Below are 18,356 nucleotides of genomic sequence, written 5' to 3'. Positions count from 1 at the left end.
TACTAAATTATAGTTATCAAAGTAAAGCTTAAATATTTGAGTAATTTTACTTCTGATGGGAATTAAGATATTATAATTTTGTTTCATTTATGCATATTAATATGATTGATGAGATAGAAATCAAAGAAAGATTACATTTTAATATGAAAGTTAATGACATGAATAGAATATGGCAAAGTATGTTATACTGTAGTTGACATGTATGAATTATACATAAGCTATTTGTTTTTTAATATGTTAATGCACATTTTATAAATGCATGGACAAGTGTTTATGGTTACAGATAATATCCATTACCAAAATGACCACGTGATGCCAGAAACCTCATAACAATTAAGGCTCAAAGAGATTCCATGATAGGGTATTAACCCTGATTCTACTGGGAGGGGTGGAGGTGTTGCCCACCGTTTATCCTCCGAACCCTGGAGTCATGGGAGGACTGTGCGAGTCACGCTCCCCTAGACATGTGATAATGATTGTCAGATGCCTACTAGGAATCAGGTCGGTATAGCCGACGCTGCCATCCTTAGAGTTTATGAATGGTTGGGTAACTGGCGCCATGGCATACTCCAGTAGAGGATGGATAGGATGGGGGCGGAAGAGATTAGGAAGGATAGGATGAATTTGTAATAGCTTGGGAGCCTGATTGAAGTAAGGCATGTTCATTAAAGTTATAAACCTAGAAGTATTCAAAACACCAATTTTATAGTGTCTTCACAATAAGTAATAATTTAACCTCGGTACACAATCCTAAGAAGAATGTACTAATTGCTATCATAAGTATTCATATAAGATAAAAAATCTAACTTTGGGACGAAGTTTTCTGAAGGGGGGTGTATGTAACGACCTATCTATAATATAGAAAACATAAGAATAATAACATGCATATGATAACTACATATGCATGTGTCGCATGCACCGCACGAGTATTTATATACTAAATTAATTATAAGTATTAAATATCATGAAACTTCTTCAAATAGAAGTTATATTCACCCATCAACACCCATATTGCTTAATGCATCATGATTAATGGGCAAATACTAAATTTAAAATGTATAACTTAAAAATAATTATAAAAGATAGATGTTAAAAATTAAGCTAATCTTAAAAGATGATTATATAATCATATATCTTAGAATATTAATAAATTATATTAATAAAATAATAAAAATAAATTAAAGTTAAAAGTATTTAATATGAACCTAAACCTTTATATTAAAAACAAACAAACAAAAAAGAATATTAAACCAAAATTCATAATACAATCAATATACCTTTTAAAAAGAAATATATATTACGTGACAAGGGAAGGGTGTCACGAGGAGGTGAAACGGTGGGTTGTTGGTGGAAGGGCGGCCACCGCCAAGAAATAGCTTATAAAACACGAGAGAACAGTTTTGGGAGAGCATCGGGAAGAAAAAGAAAGAACGAAGAAAAGAGATACTGAAGAGGGGCATAAATTTATAAACCTGAGTTACCAACAGAAGGAGGGCGGGTTGTTCTGAGGTTTCTGGGCATGGGGGAACAGTTTGCTTCAACTGAAAAGCTTATTGGACTGAGTAGCGAGGTTCTGCTCAGTTTGGCTGGGTGGTTTCAGTCTTTTGGTAATCGAAGCAGGAGCAGCTTGAGGCATCAATAACTGCAGGAATACAGGTAGGTACTCTCATCAATTCTGTCAGTTAGATTTGTAAAATTTTATGTAATTTTATCACAGGTTCATGATGATTTTAAGAAACCCTTTACTGTTTTTACAATGGTTATACAGTCTTTACATTGCTATACAGTCTTTACATGCTCAATGTAATTAACTTTAAAATGCCCCCTGTAATCCTAATAAAGTATAGTGCATTGTGATTTATGTTAGTTTTTGGTAGCAATGGACAGGGGTTCTAGACTTCTATGGTGTCTAAAAGGATAAGGAACACGAGATCTCCAACCCAGAAAATGTTTCTCGAGAAAAGCCTTAGAAACACCTCAATTACATTAATTAGCAAACAATTAAATATTTCCTAAGTTTAACTTAGGAAAAGTGGTTAATTAAATCAGATTAATTGAGTAAAATCAATTTTGCTCTAGAGAAATCTGGAAAAGTCATTTGATAGAGTCAAAATGATCTTAGCCATCAATTGAGATGTGATCATGGTTGTTGGTTGTCCAACAGAAAATTATAAGAGCAAGTCAATGAGGTTTGGAAATACACACAAGAGAATTTGTTATATATATATATATATATATATATAACAATCATAAATAATGATTAATTAGTGATTAATATAGAAGAGGCACGTCTCTAAGGACATGACCATTCATGAAAGGGCACTTGCCTAGGCATATAAGGAGACCCTCATTTGTAACAGTTCCATCATCTCATACCTTTTGTACATTCGTATATAAATATATTTGTCCTATCATGGATATTTATGTATTTTAGATCTTTTGAGTATTCTACTGCATATATGAACTTTGTTCATAACATTTGGTATCAAAGTTGTTCAATCCTCTCGCCGCTCAACCGCTGCACAAAGCCAATGTGATCCAGCCTTTGGCCATCAATTTTCATCAACTTCATTGCCATCGTGATCGAAGCATTTTGCTACACAGTTTTGGAGATTCTCTATTTTGTCGTCAAGCCTTTAGCCATCAAATAAAAATTAAATAAACAACAAAAAAACTGTGTTATATAAATAAATAAATAAATTGAAATTAGAAAAAAAAAAAATGAAGGCTTATAAAAAAATGGGTACTTTTAGACTGTAAGGTTATCCCAAAAAAGTAAAATGGAGACAAGTAATGGAAGATTTCCTAAAGCTTTTAGTAAATGTGTTAGTGCACTAGTTAAAATCAAAGGATCACTTGTCGAAAGGGATATTATAATCTCTACCGATCCTACTCAAGATAATAATTATGTTAGCATTGAATGTGCTAACCAATTAGTGATCCCTGAATCGAATATAATTGAAGCAATGGATTCAATGAGTAAAAAGCAATATGACATAAGCAATCTCCAACTATGGGAGATTATACTTTTATTTCGCAATTCACCGTTAAAACCTTATACTGTGACAATAGTGATATAATTTTGGGTTCACCCTGGATGGAATCACTAGGGTCCTTCATCCTAAACATGAAAAAAAAAAACAAGAATTGACATTTTCCTACAAAAGAACAAAAAAAAAAAATTGTAGGATGTTATATTGAAGCTAGATTTAGTAAAACACCAAAACACATTGAAGATATCTCAAAAATAATTTTTCAAGAAAGCAAAAAAGCGATACAAAATATGTAAAGGGAAGTTGACAAAATAATTGCTGACAAAAATGAAGAAATTTCTCGACTTAAGGACCATAGTGAAAAATTACTAATGCAAATTAAGAAGTTTAAGAAGGACAAGAAGTTGTTGGAAAACAAGGTAACAATGTATCGAGGAGGAAGCTTCTAAATCTTCATGTAGAAATCCAAGTTGAAGAAAAAGGAATGAATACCAATCCAGTGAATACCGATCTAGTGGAGCACATACACCATTGTCTATGTCCTGGACTGCTCAAGCCTACTTTCCTTGACACTATACAAATTCCCATATGTGCGCCAATTCCTCTCACAATAAAAGGATGAAGTCACCTGAGAGAGGAGCCTCATGGTTGGCTGTTGTAAAGGAGGGTTTGTTGCCCCATGAGTTGCCCACCAAGAATAGGGCTTCTTAGCCCCCTATCTCTAATCACATCATAGCCTGCAAATCACCAAATGCCAGTGGAAAACTCTTCAAAGACATCCTCCACCTCATCAAGGGATGCTATATCCTAAAATGTCTCCCTCAATGCATCCTTCCTCCCCTGTGGAATTTCACCATCCATGTGAGGAGGGAATCTGCGGGAAGGTCCACCATTCAACCACTCATGGTTGTAGTAGGTTCAATAAGTGAGCCAAACAATGCAAAGTTGTGCAAATCTTGTTCCATCTGCTAACAAGAAAATCTTGTATGGTGGTGAAGAAGGGCTCTGATGATGTCTCATACTCAGGGCACTCACTCTGTAAAATAATGGTCCTCATGGACCCAATCATGGAATCCCATCCCTCATAAACCTCTCCTAGGATGGGTTGGTCTATATCTGCAAATCGTAGCAAAGCAATAATAGAGTCCAAGATCTTAATAGTGAGATCTACCCTCTCCCACCAAACATCATCTAACATTGTGTCCTTAACTCTCTTTGAGGTTGCTTGATTTTCCTTTCTCCAACAAGACCAAAACTTTGAAATAACCATGGCCCCAAGAGCGGTCTTGACCTCTCTCAACCTCTTCAACAATGATGAATGAAGAGGCAAACCGTGTATCTGCAATCTTCAACAATGATAGATGAGTGTACTCCTTGTAGATTATGAGGGCATTTGTATGATTTTGTACAAAGTTGCGGATATGTTGTGCATCCTCAATAACACTTTCAATCCAAGGAACATCAGAAGTAATAGTTTTAAGGGATAAATTCAAGAAATGGTCAATGCACGGTGCCCAAAATACTTCTGGATATTTAGCTTCCACAATCATGCCAGTAGCCTTCCAAACATGTTTATTATCTGTAATGATTTGCGCACAAAATCAATACCTACATCTCCAATAACTTTAATGAACAACTCACCAATATATTGTGCATCCTTGTATTGTCCAAGTGCATCCACTAATTTCAAGAAAATTGGTCCATTCAAGGAAGACACCATGAAGTTGATGAATGGGTGGCGTGTTGGATTTGTCCATCCATCAGAAACAATACTAATCCTAGATGTTGGCCATGCTGATTTAATAGGCTCAAGCATCTTGTCCGCCTCTTTCTTTGCCTTAGTCAACAATGTGGTTCTAAGCTTCTCTGACCCAAGAGGCACATACTCTGATGGAGCCCCTTGAGTTAGAGTTTGGCACATCTCAAGAAATAAAGGTTAGTGTGCAACATTAAAGGATGTGAAATTCAAACAGAAAAAGAAGGCAATGGTGATATCAAGCTCTTTTGTCTCTCTTTCTAAAAAATATTGTCCATTGGACCAAGTGTCACGGCCTTCCTTTTTGTTGTTTGACCCACACCCCCACCAAAACTTTAAAAATGGAAATTTGTTGTTGTTTTTCCTCAAGAATGGAAGGGGATCATCATTCTTGTTTTTTAGATGATGCAGCCACACTTTCCACACCAACATTGGCCTCTTTTTCCATTTCTTTCCTCTTAGCAACACACACATTTACACATTCTCCAATTCCACAACCTGGTAAGCCCAACAAATAAGCTTTCACACGGAAATAAGTGCTCTTGAAATGATTGTTGCAATAGTTGCATTTCCAAGCAACATTGCCTCCTCCCTTCAACTTGTTGCCTGGCCCTTGATCTCTTGTGACATACTTCCACAAGGGATATTTGCTTTCTTGAGTCTGTTGTCTTTCTAAATTTATTTAGCCCTCAACATTTGAAGTGTTGTCTTTCTAAATTTATTCAGCCCTCAACATTTGAAGTCGTTGTAGCCCCACTTCCAACAAAGGGAACACTTGCAGACCCTGATGAAATTAAACAGGAGGGGCATCACCAATGGAGACATTCTTCCCCTTCCTTTGCCCCTTCCCTGCTGCCCTTGATTGAGCCACGAATGTTGTAAAAAAAATAAAAAATAAAAATGCACAAACATGTAAAAAAATGGACATGCAAACTGCTGTAGCAAAAATGCAATAATATAGAAGCAAAATGCAGTTACATGTTGCTTGAGTCACCTCCAAAATGCTGCCAAACCCTTTGCTAGTCTCTCCCACACACCCACGGCAAGAGAGACACTCAAGAATGAGTGAGAAATGGGCCCAAATCGGACTTTAAAGGCCGCGCGGGACACTTTTCAGAGGGACAAGTCTCCCGAAATTGGGACTCGCTGGCCCATCGAATCAGATTCGTGTGCCCATCGAATCCCACATGCCATGGCACACTAGAGTCATGAATCAAACACGTGTCTAATTTGCGGGATTCGGTACACGAGGGAGGAGGGCTGGTTTCTTAGCGTGGGAACTGAAAGAAACCACCAATAATCAAATAAAGGCAATGGCATTTTTCCACGGATTTAAAATTCTCAGGCCATGAGGGATTAAGTGCCTTGCTGTAGTGGATGACTCCACATCATAATCCAGCATTTGCAAAACCAATCAAACCCACATGACATTCTTCTGGATGGGGTACTGCATACAGTTCAAGGGCTGCCCAAGAGTTTTGAAAACATTGAATTCTTTAAGGTCCCAAGGGACTTCGACACTTTAGTATATTAAAAGGCAAACGAAGCGATTATAAGCATAAATGGGATGCTTCCACTTAAATCACATCTCCCATGAATGGATGTGAAGTATGTAATACAAATTAAGTGTGATGGAAGTGTGATTCAGAAATGAGTGGCAAAGCAATTTTAAGTCGAAAAGATGGGCAGTAAAACCCTTCCAACCTCCAGTACTTCCACATCTAATCATGCCTGAGGTGAAGCTTATCAAACCTATCGCAATGGAATGGAGGATTGAATATGTGAAAAACAGAAGGAAATTCTCTTTGGTATCAGCTCTCAGCAGGATACATGCAAAAGTCCGCAAGGTGGTGACCTTTGCAAAAACACAAGGACATCACTTGATTATTCCTGAATAAATTGGGCGTTGCTATTTCTAGCAAGGTTGGTTATCCCTGGTGTTGTTTGGCTCTGTAATCTACAGTTATGTGGTCTGTCTCTGCTTTGGGTCTGTCGTCCTGTGCTGATTTGGTTCAGTTTGGTGTTATAAAATCAATTATTCGTGTTGGAAAAGAATGATGGGTCATTGCCATTCTGGATGCTGCATCCTATGTGAGACTTCGGACTTGTAAAGAGCTCCAGGAAGAAGTGAACCCCCTGTAGAGGATATAAACGAAGCCCCTTCTCACTTAGTAGTTGAATGACTAGTCAAACCAAAGATCAAATGGGGGATTCAGCGATTACAGAGATTTGTATCATCAAACTAAAAAGCTGGAAGCAAAACTGTAATATGTTCTCTGAATTGGTCCTAGGCTAAACTAGGTGCTCACCCCTGCATGGAGAACCATCGCACCCCTTGGTTAAGAATGTCCAAGAATGATGGGTCATTGCCATTCTGGTTGCCACATGCATGTGAGACTTTGGACCTGTGAAGAGGTCAGTTAAGAAGTGAACACCATATAGAGGATGTTCAGGAAGCCCTTTCTCACTTCAGTAGTCAAATGGCCAGTCAAATCAAAGCTCAACCAGCAAGGGATTCAGAGATTACAGAGATTTGTATCATCAAAGCAAGCAAACTGAGAAGCTAGAAGCAAACTGCAATATGCTGTCTGAATTGGTCCTAGGCTAAGCTAGGTGCTCACCCCTGCATGAAGACTATCGTACTCCTTGGTTACCCCTCCAAAGGTTTCTATTGGCTATGTTCAAATTGTGCTGAAAGATAAGGAGATCTGGAACCCAATCTTCAGGCTGGCATCAAACAGGAAGCCCTAGCTGGGAATGACTTCATCTAAGTTAAAGTTTTTTAATTATTGCAAAGTAGCTTTTTTGCTAGCTCAGCATGTTAGGAGGCATTATACCAATTGGCTATACAGCTATATCTCTATGAAAGCAAGAATAGCTGAGCCAATATGCAGCAATTTTGAAATTTGGGCTTTTTTGAAGGACTGGTTTCAGACTTATTAAACTTTGTTTTTTGTTAATTTGGGCTTTTTTGAAGGACTGGTTTCAGACTTATTAAACTTTGTTTTTTGTTAATTTATTATATGGCATCGCCACAACCAATTTTTGTATGCAAAAGATAACAATCTCTGTTATGTATATTAACCAGGCCCCAAGGGTTAGCTCAAGTTGTTTGCTATGCCAAAGCCGTAATGGCCAAGAAGGTATGAAGCCAAATCCACCGAGGTCCTTTGGAGTTAGGCATACATGGTATCCACCAGCTGCATTAAACCCAGTTGCCATTCACAAAATGTGAGGAAACCCTTAAGAGTCCCCCAAGGAAAGTTTCCAATATATATATATATATATATATATATTCCTCTCTTCATTGCTTTTGTAATGTTTAGAGAGCAGCAAAGTGTAAATAGAAGCAGCAAGTTTTGAGGTGAAAAATGGACAAAAGATGGTAGAAAAAATTGAGACCAGTAGGTTTGATACAATTTGTTGAATGCCAGAGACTTGCCGCAATTTATTAGAATATTGAGTCACAAGGCACATAGACAAAAACAAATTTATCTTTGATGATAAAAATAGAATATACAAAAAACGAATAGGTAAAGCAGCTTAGTGGCTATATATTTTTTAACGTTACTATTCTGAAAATGAACCTGACTCGTAGTTGTGGACCTTGTTAATAAATTAAATTTTTTAGAAATAAAATATAATTATTATGAAGTTTATCATCATGATTCTATCTTCACTAGTTTCATAACAAAACATTTATACAATACTGAAACAAGTTTAGATCACTAGAAAAATGATAAAATCAAACATCCACAAGGTTTAGGTACCTTTATACCGCTGATAAAGCTCTTCAAGATGTCGTGAATCAGGGATGGATCTTATCTGTGGCTGGCTGTAAAAGAGGTCAAAAGCCCCTTCAAGATTCCAATCACTCGCTTTTAATGCCTGAAGAGCAAATTTTTCACTACATCCAGAGAAAGAAAAGATTTTATATTGTAAATCGAAGACCAAAATGCCATGAATGAACAGTGCCATGATCAACACATGTAGAGCAAAATCATTTTTTTTATTTTAAAGCTACATAATGGTCATAACCATGGAATCAGAGCAAGATATTTTTTGGACATCAGACCTACATCTAAAAGTTCTTCCGTTTTCCCTAAAACGTAAAGTATGCTTTTGATCCAATAGACAGCACAAGACCTTTGAGTAATGTTGGAGTGGAAAGTCACAAAAATATATAATCAAATAAAATTTGACAAACTATCAAGCAACTCTGTAAAAAAAAAACATATGTCCTCCGTGCAAGATGGAAGTTTGATCAATAAATGGAACTATAATTAGATAATGCCTTTGAACATCTCACCCTCATCCATCTTAGTTATATGGTCAACGGTTAGTCACAAAATCAACACTATTACCATATTTTGAAATAGGGGATCTTGTTTGTGCAGCTATGACATGACAAAATCATATATAAGCTCCCACAAATCGGACAAACACAGGTGCATCCTGTCAGCAATGTCACCTGAAGGATTATATTACTCATAGATGTTTGACCTACCAGACACCATATAAATAGATCAAATACAATCATAGGTTAGAACCACGAAGATAGAATTCTTCAAACTACATTTCATCGTCTTACTGACCAAACTTCAACATGAAACCTAAACTACAAGATGTTGCAACAATGATACCAGAAAAAATATGACCCTAATAATAATGGGGTGAAACCTAATTTTACACGTTAGCTCAGGGCTAATTAGATAATCAATAAAGGATAATGTCACCTTTTACCTTTTACCAGGGTTATAGCTATCTTTAGGTGCTGAGGTTGACTGAGGTGGAAAGCCTTGCAAACAATGTGGCCTAGCATGCCAGAAGCTGAAAACTATTACAAGCTCAAAACACTAAAAAGCTGATCTGGAAAGGCATGTGATCCAACCATCAGAGGCAGACACCCAACCCCAACCCAACTAGATAATACAGACAGATATGAGGAGCCTAGTTGTGACCAGGAGTGCAGGCTGCGATGCCAGCTGCCAATGAAACAGACCCCGGGAGGATCAAAAAAGAGTCTCCATGTCAGCTAGGGAGTGTTAATATGTTGAAAATGTAGCACAGAAGGTGATTCTGCAATGGTCAAATGTCATGACATGCAGTAAATCACCAAATTTCTCTCACAGCTGAATTATTTAAATATTTCCACATTTGGACCTTAGGCATAGAATCAATATTTTTTTTTTATTTTATTGGCCACTTTTTTTGAAAGGTTAAGAGATAAACGAAAGATTATATTGTGGTCATTGATGTGTTGATCTCAAGTATGGAGATGCAATCTCAGCCCTCCATCACTTTGGAGATTAGGTCAGGAAATTGTAAAAGATGAAAGGGGCTGTTGGAGAGATCAGTTCAATTTGGCACAAGAGCTGGGCATTCAATAGTGACAGGAGATCGAAGTGACAGCAGAGTTTGCATCAGCAAAGAGGCTATCCTTCAGGGGCAGCGAATACACTTGTGGAGGCCAAGATACCAGGTCATACAAGTCGATTTGATTGAGCAGAGATCAGGTCAATTTGACAGGGCTGATTTGGCAATTTGTGTGGGCTGAAGAAGGCTTAATTGTGGATTGATTTGCTGGGCCATACATGCCAATTTGCATCAGACCATACAGCCTACTTGGAAAAATTGAATTGGATAGCCCACTAGTGCAATATATGTGTATCTACTAGAGATCATCTTACACAAGTAGAATCAGTTCTACAAGTAATTCTGATTTTTTGGCATATGTTGTCTCATATTCCCAAAGGTGTTCTAAAGAGGATAAGGAAGGTGTGTATCATCTTTCTTTGTATGGGAAGTCAAAGTATGTCAAAATTCCCTCGGCAAAGTGCTGAGTCCTAGCCAGACCTGAAGAGGTTGGTCGATGGGGTCCAAAGCATTTAAATATTTTTGGAGTTTCTTTGGCAACATCTACTTTATTTAGGGTTTTGACCAAAAATAGTCTATGGCACCACCATTTAATGGATTTGGAATCCAAGGAAAAGTATTAAATGTCTCTAATCATTGGAGGTATCTGACTTCGGCTTTTCCTGTGGTAGGTAAATTCCTTCCTTGTAATGTGGGATCTGCTACTAGGTCAGGGTTGGGTGTGATGCTATAGTAGAATGCAAGTATCGTTTTCTCCCGAAGCATTTCTCTAACATTTAAGACAAAGAAACTACTAACCTATAATCAAGTGCCAAACCTGACTACTACTAACCAGTGTTGTGAAAATCACGTTAAATTGAAATTATCGCGATTTTTTCGATATGCCGATTTTATCGCGATTATTATAGGAAATTATCGCCAGGAATTTTTTTAAGCCGATTTTTATGAAATTATCGCGATAAATTCGAATTTATCGCGATAACAATTGAAATTATCGTGCGGGTCTCCGGCAGTGAGGTTTTATAATGTTTTTTTTTTGTTTTTTAAGGGATGCTAAATGTTTGAAATGCAATTTTTTTTTAAAGAAACAAATAAGTTTTGAGTGGGGCAGCTTAATGATCAAGTCTAGGCCCTAGTATTGATATGCTATTCATGGTAATGTTAAATTCTTAAAGTAAAAGTGACAATTCTCCTTAATCTTCATTTTCATCCTTTTACTTAAATTTTTAACATTACCATGAAATGACTCAGGATATTTGAGAGTGGTTCCGGCCTCATTGGATTTCATATGGAGAAAGTAGAATTTTAGATTTCATTCAAAATCCAGCAGACTTATCAGTTTTTCAGGATTTCAGGATTGGGAGATTGTAATGTTTCCAGGTGACACCACCTACCCAGGCTACCCCTGCCACCAATAGAGGACGTGGTCTACCTCCTATAGCTCCTACTTCTAGTTCTTCAGCTTCTAGAGCATAGCAGACTCCACTGCCAACTCCACTAGCACCAGCGTCTATATCTAGAGGGAAAGGGGAAGTTGTGGCATTTTCTCGCAAGAGGGACAGAGGAAATCAATAGGATTAGACTTTAGTTATTTTCTTCATTTTATTGTATATGACATTATGACATGATGAGATACATTATTATATTTTTTGTTGATATTTTGAGGCTGAGTTGGGACTCAGGAGTCAGGACTTACTATTCAGGACATGATTCAATGTTATGTGTGATTTTAGCACTAGAAATGATATTAAACATCTTATATATTAGTTATTTTATCATATTTGTGTCAATGTATTTATTTTATGTTGTAGAAGGTTTAGATATTAAAAAAAAATGAAAAAAAATGAATATTTTTGTACCAAATGATTTTTTCCCGATTTTTTCCGATTATTTCCCGATAATTACGATTTTTTCTGATTTTTTCCTCGCACCGATATTATCCCGATAATGATTAATGCAACATTGCTACTAACATCTGGTCCCAATGATGGATTCATGCCAATACTTTAGGTCTGACAAAACCTTGAGCAAATAAGTAGAAGACTTTTGTCAACATATGGAATGCAATCATATCAAATTAAAAAATGAGCCAAATACCATGGCTTGGTCTTACAAAAAAGTTGGAGGTGAGTATGTTTGGGCTATGAGACATCTCTTGTTCAAGAGGCATGAAGGCAATCCTAGTGGTGGAAGCAGGTGTGGAAGCTACGGGCCCCTAAAAAGACCCATATTTTACTTTGGTTGGCACTTCACCACAATGTTTTGATATGGGAAAACTTTAGAAGGCGAGGAAACCAAGGGCTCTGTTACCCACCAAAATGGGTAACACCATAGGAGAAAACTTTTTTCCTATATTGGATCGCTAGCCAACTAGCAGCCCCTAACATTCACTTCTGGATGATGATATTCCAACTGCATCCACCATATGCATCAGCCACGTACCTGTCACCATCTAACATTTCCTATTGAATGAAGGTGATTTGCTATTCAAAAGGTACTTTGATCATTTTCCAGTTAGATGCTTATACTTGTTTGTTTTGGGCATTTGGTATGGATAAAGGGGTGATCTAGAAGATTGACCAATCTTGATTATAAATATGTTCTCTCCCCTTACCATGGGGGTTAATTTTTCGCCCTAGTCCAGTGAGACCTCCCTCGAGGCTTTACAGTTATAGTAGGGGCACTACTTTGAAAACCTATATTGATGTAGCATGTTAGTTTTTGTAGCAACGGATGTGTTCTAGCCACGAAATTTTGTGGAAAGGCTAGAATACGGGACATCTCCAAAACCCAGAATCGTCTCTGGGAATTCCACCTAGAAATGACTTAATTAGATTATTAGCCAGTTTTTAGATATTTCCTCAGTCTAAACTTAGGGAATACGTTTAATTAATCATAATTAATTAAGTCAATGTGTGAATGTTCTACAAATTCACACGGATCGACTTCAAGTTAATCCTAGCCATCGATTAAGATTTAATCTTGGTTGTTGGAATCCCAACAGAGGATTATAAGAAGTCGATGGGCACTTGGAGAGTACACTTGAGCAGCAATTTCTTGTGCAGATCAAGCTAGCAGCAGTAGAGATCAACCCTGGAAGATACAAACCATTGATTGGTATAAAAATATGTGTTTATTAATGATGAATTGATATCAGATGATTTACAATTTGTGGGAGGCCCCTGACTTATACTGCCTCGGGTGCATCTTGGTGAATGGGCATGATCTGTGATCATGCCCTTTTGCCTATTTTAACTATTTTTACAGGAATTAAATAATTTACATAACATTGCCTTCCTCACAAAAGATGCTTTGTTCTCAAAGCATACATAACGAAGATTGTTGTCGACGACATGTTTCAGTGTCCCAAGAAGTTTCTTCTTCTGGTAAGTCCTTCCAATTGACTAAGTATTCTTTCATTACTCGAGATCGGAGCTTCTTTTCCCTAGTGAATATGATACCTCTTGGTTCTAAAATGACCCTTCCTCCATCATCTATGGATGGAAGCATTGTTTGTGTTGATTGATGGTCGCCTAGTGCCCCTTTAAGGTAGGATACATGGAAGGCGTTGTGAACACGACTTTTATCCAGAAGGCTTAAACTATATGCAACTTGGCTGCTCTTTTTGTTGATCTTGTATGGTCCATAGAACTTTGGTGCCAAATTATTTTTTCCCTTTTGTTTCAAGGACAACTGTTTGTATGGCTGGAGCTTGACAAATACCCATTCTCCAACTTCAAATTCTCCCTCCATTCTGTTTCAGTCAGCTTGTTGTTTCAGACCGTTTCTTGCATTATTTAAATTTTCTTTTATTTCTTTGACATTTGTCACATTCTGCTACATATTTCAACTAATCCCCTTCCAAAAGAATGATTGACGTGCATTGTAGTAAGTTTTAAAGAATCCTACATGTCCAGATGACAGTGAATAATATGACTCCTTGAGTATCTTGGATTTAAACTTGGAGTTTGAATTCAAATAGATTCTTCCTTTGTACCATAGAATACGTTCTTCCATTCAAATTGTGAGTTATCTGGAAGGTTATTGATTATCACAATTATTTCTAGATCCTTGGCATACTCACTTCGAATCTCATTAAGCCATTCAGGAACAACAACCGAGACTGCAAGTAATGTTGGTTCTTTTCCCTTTTTATGTAATATCTCCATGTCAAAGGCAACAATTTTTTCAATTCACTTTTGTTGTTCTTCAGAAAGTGTTTTTTGTTGGAGGTATTGGACACTGTTATGGTCTGTTCGAATGGAGAACTTACTTCCCAAAAGATATTGTCTCCACTTGGCCAATGCATGCATAATAGCGAACATTTCCTTGTATGTGGATTTAAGGCATTCTCATTTATTGCGCTACCTGCTTTCAAAAGCTATTGGATGCCCCTCTTGCATTAACACTGCACCTATATCGAACCCAGAAGCATCACACTCAATGATAAATGCTTTAGAGAAATCTAGAGTTGCCAATACCAGGGCATTAGACATAACTTCCTTCAATTCTTCATGCTTCCTCATTCCATTGAAAGAATTCTTCTTTAAAAGGTTTGTTAGAGGTGCAGTTATATGTGCATAGTTTTTAATAAATCTTCAGTAATATCTAGTCAATACTAAAAACCCTCTTAGCTTGGATATATTAATTGGTTTGGTCCATTCTATTATAGCCTTGATTTTATTAGGGTCCACTTTGACTCCATGGGATATTATGTGTCCGAGATATTCTACTTCTTCCTTCCCAAAGGCACATTTGGATTTCTTGACATAGCACTGATGCTCTTCCAGTAGTGTAAGAACTTTATCCAAATGTTGTAGGTGCTCCTTCCAAGTTTTACTGTAAATAATATCATCAAAGAATATTAATACAAACTTCCTAAGATATGGATGCAATAACTCGTTCATAGTGGCTTGGAATGTTGTCGGTGCATTGGTTAACCCAAAGGGCATTACTTTAAATTTGTAGTGACCTTCGTGTGTCTGGAACACAATTTTTGGTATGTATTCCAGCCTAATTCTGATTTGGTAATAGCCCGACCTTAAGTCCAATTTTGAGAAGTATTTTGTGCCATGTAGTTCATCCAACAGTTCAATGATAAAGGGAAATGGGAATTTGTTTTTAATCGTTATTTTGTTTAGTACTCTTAATCAATGCATACCATGAACGATCCATCCTTTTTCCTTAACAATACAACTGGAGCAGCATACAAACTCTTACTTTTTGAGACGATCCCACATTTTAAAAGTTCTTGGATTAATCTCTCAATTTCAGTCTTTTGGTAATGCAGGTATTGATACGGTTTGATGTTGATGGGGTCTGATCCTGCTTTGACTTCTATTGTATGCTCGATTTCCCTGTTAGGAGGCATTTTCGTGGGTAGGTCTTGGAATATGAAGCATAAAAACTAAGAGCTTGTAGACTTAAATGTAAAAATACACAAGAGGTATTTGAAATAATAATTTATTAATATATATAAAATGTATAAGTGATGAATGTTACAATGAGGACCCGCATTTATATACCTAAGTAAGTGTCATTTTGTGAATAGGCATGTCTTTTAGACATGCCTTTTCACTTAACTTAATGACTATTTAACCTAATGAATATTTGATTATTTAATATTTATATTTATTTGATTTATTTACTTGTTATGAATTATATTCATAACATAGCCCCTTCCTTCAGAAGCTTTGTCCTCAAAGCTATATTGCTGGCAATTGTCTTTGTTGTTGTTGTCTCGGCATATGGAAGGTGGAAGGTCTCCATCACTAGTGACTCGCTAGTAACTCTATTTTGAGTCCAAGGTTGTCTTCCTTCTTTTCTAAATAATAATTTAATTAATTAAAATATACTAATTAGTTAAATTATAATTATAATATATTAGTTATAAATATAACTTTATGTAATAGTTATAAATATAACGCTATATATATACGTAAACAAAACAACAACAAAACAAAAACAAAAAATAAACTTTACGGAATAGATATATATATATATATATATAACCACAATATATATTATATAGCTTTCATTTAATTAACGTTGTTGGAATTGATTTAGGCAGGCGCTCACGTCGTGACAATTGACGGTTGACCAATACCATGACTCCCCATATCTTCCGCGTGTTAATACCAAGGCTCCTACTACGTTAAACCATGGCTCACTGGCTCCTGCTCCACGTATGCATGATGACTGGGCCACATTGTTGACGAGCTACTGACCCTTCTCCATGCATGCATGGTGACTAGACCACGTCGATTAGCTCGCTAGGCCACACCCACTGACCGAGCGTCACATCCCTTACTGCCAGACAAGAGGAACATGGAGCGGAAATGGTGGGAAGCACGGGGAATGCACAAGGACGGTTGCAGCAATCAACTGACAATGAAGACTGACAAACCATCGAGGTTGTGGAATCGATATGCACGACGGGTGTTTTTTTCTGCATGACTAATGGAATCGGCAGATCCTTCATCGAAGTTGTTCTTTTGCTTAATTTTGCCAAAGGATTTGCGAACAAAAGTACAGCCTGGGGAATTCACACAAAACTTATCTAGCCATTTGTCAGTTTCAAGGGTCAAATGCATTATGGTTTCACGAGCATTGTAGCCATGGCTTTCATAGGGAAGAAGCACAAGGCGACAGAGTGAACCATGTCCTTTTAGCGCATTGAAGAACCGCTTTGACTGCATTGTGAGAGTTCCAGCATTGTTGTCCACTTCTCTGTGGACAAGCAAAATATGTTTCTTTATTTGATTCGCTAACATAAACAGCCTCATCTCAATATACGCCTTTGTTTCTTCCCATAATGTCCTCCCTTCATTCTAAAATCCAAATGGAGTAAGTGTTCTTTTATAAGCTCCTAACGGAGCAATACCACAGCAAAAAAAATGTCGTGCATGTGCCAGAAGATTACCAGTCATGAATGCTCCATATGAATGACCGCCAATAGCAATTTTATTTGGATGCATAACCCCTCATTTGACAACTTCATCAATTGCAACCTCGACACTAGCCACCTACTGTTCAACAACCCTGTCATTTGCCTCCTTATCTCCCTTAACTATATCATCACAAACATCGATATCTTTTGAGTTCCTTGGTGACTGTGGGGGTTGCCCACTATTTTTTTGTTTAATCATCACCTTCTACTTATAGTTTTCACCAAACTCGTCTCTGTCAGTATGGGAGGGGGTTAGTTTAGAATCTCTAAGATCCTTCATGGTCTCAGCTTCATTGCTAGACTTATCATCATCGTACATAATGTCTACATCAGACTCTTCACTACTGCTAGAACTACCTTCATTGTCATTGTTGCTTCCACTATCACTCTTTCACTGTCACTTCTACTATTACTAGAACTGCTGGAGCCACTTCCATCACTATTAATTGCCATCTTGTGATTCGTAATCAAATCTAGAGACTCGTGCAGATGGTCATCTATTTCATCAACAATGTTCAAGTCCAAATCTTGTTTCCAGATTGAGTACATCTGCTGCTCATCAGTTGGTTCTCCAGCCTTGTTTGACAACGATGACATGTCCACCAATGGAGAGACACTGGGTTGGCGTTCAAGAGAGCTTCCACTACAAGGTTAGAGCTTCGTGGATCGTTCTTTCTCCACACCTCTTGTGTCAAGTTGACAAGAAAAATAAGAAGGCAGAGGACATTGTGTATTAAAAAGGCTAACAACCCCTTCTTCATCTGAAACCATAAGCAAGTGACTGCCACCATTTGTCTGGGAAAATGATATTGCAAGCGCAGATTTAACGCCAAATGGAGGATTCAACCCCATAATCAATTTGGTACCGGTTGGAAATTCATCAATCAGCCAATCTTGCTTTTCAAACTCGAAATCATTCTTTGGCTAAATTATGTCAAAATTCCTAAAAAAGTATCGCTTCTTAGACCGTTCAAGCTCTGCTTTCATCAACCTTGAAAAATCATTTGCTCCACATTTAATATTCTTATTGTATGAGTTTTTGTTACTTAATGGTAGACTAGACACAACAACCGCTGAGGGTCCAACTGGCCCAACTAAATATGACAGCTGACAAAAGGACTCGATGAATCGCATTGATTTAATATCCCCAACTGTTCCATCCAATTCAATGACACAGACATCTGCTGGATCTTCTTTCCCATCAACAGAAATTCTAACATTTTCTTCTTACTCTTCCCCATAATCCCATTTTTCTTTTCCAAATATGTCGTCTTCATAATTA

At 37.2% G+C, this 18,356-nt stretch overlaps 1 protein-coding gene across 3 annotated transcripts in view; it reads right to left on the bottom strand.

Moving 5' to 3' along the window:
* LOC149153417 (defective in cullin neddylation protein) overlaps window positions 1–18,356 on the bottom strand; it is a 268,362-nt gene that overhangs the window by 186,934 nt on the left and 63,072 nt on the right. For all 3 annotated transcript variants that reach the window (XM_089439789.1, XM_089439788.1, XM_089439787.1), the window contains exon 3: window positions 8,520–8,656. In XM_089439789.1, the coding sequence (XP_089295915.1) occupies window positions 8,520–8,656 (137 nt within the window). The remainder of the gene's footprint in view (window positions 1–8,519; window positions 8,657–18,356) is intronic.

Source organism: Pinus tabuliformis, chromosome 9 (assembly GCF_031772625.1).
Source record: "Pinus tabuliformis cultivar Carrire ecotype Pingquan chromosome 9, CPIR1, whole genome shotgun sequence".
NCBI classification, from domain to species: Eukaryota; Viridiplantae; Streptophyta; class Pinopsida; order Pinales; family Pinaceae; genus Pinus; species Pinus tabuliformis.
The sequence above is the reverse complement of the archived record's forward strand: the minus strand, read 5'-3'. Positions and strand labels throughout refer to the sequence as shown.